Source organism: Guyanagaster necrorhizus, assembly GCF_019112545.1.
Source record: "Guyanagaster necrorhizus MCA 3950 unplaced genomic scaffold BT62scaffold_51, whole genome shotgun sequence".
Lineage (NCBI taxonomy): Eukaryota > Fungi > Basidiomycota > Agaricomycetes > Agaricales > Physalacriaceae > Guyanagaster > Guyanagaster necrorhizus.
The window spans coordinates 77,953-81,621 of NW_025064930.1; the positions used below are offsets into that span (position 1 = coordinate 77,953).

Genomic DNA, 3,669 nt, shown 5'->3' on the forward strand with positions numbered 1-3,669 from the left:
CAAGAGGGACAGTGAGCATATCATCATTCCAGTCTTCATTGATGACATGACTATTGCCACAAAGACACCAGATGGTCATCAACAATCTCAAGAAGCACTTCAAGCTTTGAGACTTGGGTCCAATGTCTTACCTCCTTGGTGTTGAGATCAAGTGTGATCAAGCCAACTGAACACTCTCTCTCTCCCAGTGTCAATACACCCTAGATATTCTGCAATGTGCAGGAATGGCTGACTGCAACCCTATTCTGACACCCTTGGATCCAAACATAAAACTTACAGCAGATCAGTCTCCCAAAACACCAGAGGAATATGAGACAATGTGGACAATCCCATACCTGAATGTGCTCAGCTCTGTGGCCTACCTCACTATTGCTACCAGGCTTGATATTGCCTATCCTGTGAGCATACTCTCATGATTCAGCAAAAACCCTGGCACAGCCCACTGGGAAGCTCTCAAACAGCTATTACACTATCTGAAGGGCACAGTTGACTATCGCATTGTCTACTCTCCTGACTCTGAGTCAGATTCATCAGTCTTTGACTTCAAGACTTATTGTGATGCAGATCATGGGGGTGACAAAGATAGTGGGCATTCTACAAGTGGCTTCATTGTCAAAATGGGTACTGGAGCCATTAGTTGGATGAGTCGTCTTCAGGCATTTGTGACACTCTCAACAACAGAGGCAGAATACATTTCAGCCATATCTGCTGGTCAGGAAATCCTTTGGCTTCACAACTTGTTCACAGAGTTTGGCTATTCACTCACCAATGCCTCAGTCCTCTATATCGACAACGAGTCTGCTCTGTCAGTTGCTCAAAACCCTGAACATCATGGCCGGGTTAAACACCTTGACCTTCGATTCTATTGGCTGCGCGATGAAGTTGAAAAGGGGCGCATCCATGTGGTCCACTTACAAACCAAAAATATGCCAGCCGATGCCTTGACAAAGGGATTAGGAAGAGAGAAGCTCAGACACATGATTACCTTACTCGGACTTGTCTCAATACCTCCGTAGACATGTTCGGTCGAGGGGGAGTGTTGAAGTAGCACACCCTCCATGTCGCTCTTACCTTACATAATCATAGCTACCAATACTGGAGATCGAAAGTCAACGCTTACTAGCTTTTGACTTTCGACTCCAGGTATGTATCACATACTATTTATAATTACTAGCTTTTTAATTTCGACTCCAGACCTGGCTTTCCCGCCGCGCTACGCAACCTGCTCTCAACAATTAGAGTTTCGTTGACTGGCGAGTAAATCCTGTCCTTGTTGTGTGATCATAATTCACCCAGCCGGCAACATGTATCGCCCATCTACTACAAAGGAACGATATTAAGATAAACTCTAGGAGGTGAGATGATGACCTACCCCAGCCGTGTCGTCCCTGTGGCGCTCAGATGGTAATTCGAAACAACAGACCTATTACAAGTGCCCAGGTGCTGCCGCTGTGATATCACAAGGACATCAATAATGCGAGGACGGCTTTGCTCTTTCCCTCGTAGAATGCAAACTATCCGGTTCCTATACGCAACCAACGATAATCCCCGTAATCCTGACGACAAAGGAGTACATCACAGGTTCGCTTTTAGTGGCATATGCAAATCCCTGCCCTCTCTCAGCGCAGCTTCTAAGAAACTGTGGTCAAACAATGCCCACAAACGGAGCAATATACATACTGGCCGACTTTATTCGCATGAACAGCTGAAGGGTGTCGAAGTGAGATAGAGGGCGTTGTTATAGTTTCCCGGAATACCCTGCATTCTGAATCTGAAGCGAATGAGATGATTACGGGCCTGAAGACTGAAGACCATTATACCTCGAGCGAAACATTTCGCCGAGGGAGTTTGGACTCGGTCTGGCGTCTCCTGCGGTAGAGCTCATTTTTGACGTAGATTCTTCGCAACTGCCATCAAGGTAACCATATTCCGATTGTTTCTTGAAAGGAGCAGCGCTCCCATAATGTTGTTCCCTGAAAACACAGATGAGGCCAATGATAACGACAAGTGCATAGTCTAGCTCACGATTCACGAAAAGAACCCAGCCCGCGACTCTGATATTGAAGCGTTTTGGAGCGCCATATATTTTCTCACTCTACCACAAATAAGCTCATATTTCTGTGCCACTTCGGATACTACGTCTGGGACTAGGAGACAATGAATCTGTAATCCGATGTCTGGATGTCAGAAGACATTCAGTTTGGAAGCTGAGAACAACCATTGGTTCAACGCACCTCTGCCATATTAAACGAGTTAGACACAAGGCTCGCGCGGAATTCCCTCGGAAACAGCAGCTGCCCTATAATGAAACTTGCTACTGGTTACCAACACGATACTAACTTTGGTTCAAATCGAGTTTTTCTGAAGGGCTTTTAGAAAGAAAGAGGAGGAGCCAAACTCGTTTGCTTTCTCACCGTAGGGAGGCAGTGGCGAAGCAGCTCGTAACTTCCACTGAGAAAATTTGAGCTCGATCTGCCCTTCCTTGGTTTGCGGTAGAGGCTCGTGCACGTATTGCTGACATGGATTCTTCAGCTGGCATCAAGATGAGACAGAAACTATGACGTCACGATGCTCCCTTAGAGCTATCCTGTGAAGGTATAAATGAGACCAAGACTCCGACGAGGGCATAGTGTAGTCACACGACTCTTCATATCAAAGCGTATATATCTTCTCGAACTCCCATAGAGACTTTTATGCCATTTCGTATCCACTATCCAGGACCGGAATATCAGAGATCTTCTACTCATGGCAGAGTAACAACGTCTTGAGTACGAGAAGAGTCGGGTTCAGATTCTGAGAAAAGATATTGGTACAACGCACCTCTGCGATATCGAACGTTCTAAACGTAAGGCACACGAACATATCTCTCAGAAATGGGTGCCCTTTCGAAAGGTAAAGACGACGCAGGCGGGAGCCCTTTTTTGTACCGGGCATGTGCTTCTATATGATTTTAGAGAGAAAGCAAACACGGATTCGATGATGTTAGCCCCGAAAACTGGGGCGATAGTAGTCAAAAGTGACCCTTTAGGTTGGATATATAAATCCTTGTAATATATCACGTCGCCGAACGACGAAGAGAAGCAGGAAGGTCGTGGACGGAAGGGAAGGAAATTTGAAATAGTTTTCTGTGTTTGGAAACACTGCCACTGATTGCAGATTGACCCCTATCCACGTCTACCATATCAGTAGAACTAAGCTCATCATACACGAGACTTGGATGCTTCCCTTTATCAATAAGGACCGCCTTTCTTTCTTGAAAGCGTCTCTACACGTATCTTCGTTGTGGTTTTTCGCTTTTTTTGCGAGAATCATTCACCGATGTCTATTTTGTGTCAACAAAATACTCCTACCTCGCCCGCCTTTGCCTCACTTCGAACTCTTTGACCACGAATACCTGCAAAAAATAATGGACCCTCCATTGCTGTAGCCGCCGCGAAGGTTAGCGATTATATTTCAATTCAATCTTCTCTTTGTGCTCTTGTGGTGCTTTGATCTGGCTAGAAGCGAAATGATTCTCATATGCCGTCACTTCTCTCATAATATCCGGTACTAGGTGAAGCTTCAAGCTTCAAGCTGTTGGATTAGCAAGCAGGAGCTCCGTCGTATCCCGCCGGCCAAGCTCGATACCCCTTTATGTCGGGATGGACTATATATATTGAATACGGTCTG

The 3,669-nt window shown here is 45.7% G+C and overlaps 1 protein-coding gene across 1 annotated transcript; it reads right to left on the reverse strand.

The window, feature by feature from the left end:
* Positions 1-1,525: 1,525 nt before the first annotated feature.
* Positions 1,526-2,934, reverse strand: BT62DRAFT_1012813 (uncharacterized protein; the record flags this gene model as incomplete). The annotated part of the gene is made up of 8 exons (XM_043177977.1): positions 1,526-1,631; positions 1,681-1,758; positions 1,821-1,973; positions 2,033-2,163; positions 2,235-2,299; positions 2,341-2,361; positions 2,415-2,514; positions 2,821-2,934. The coding sequence occupies 8 exons, from the start codon at positions 2,932-2,934 to the stop codon at positions 1,526-1,528; spliced, it is 768 nt and encodes a 255-aa protein (XP_043033813.1).
* Positions 2,935-3,669: the final 735 nt, after the last annotated feature.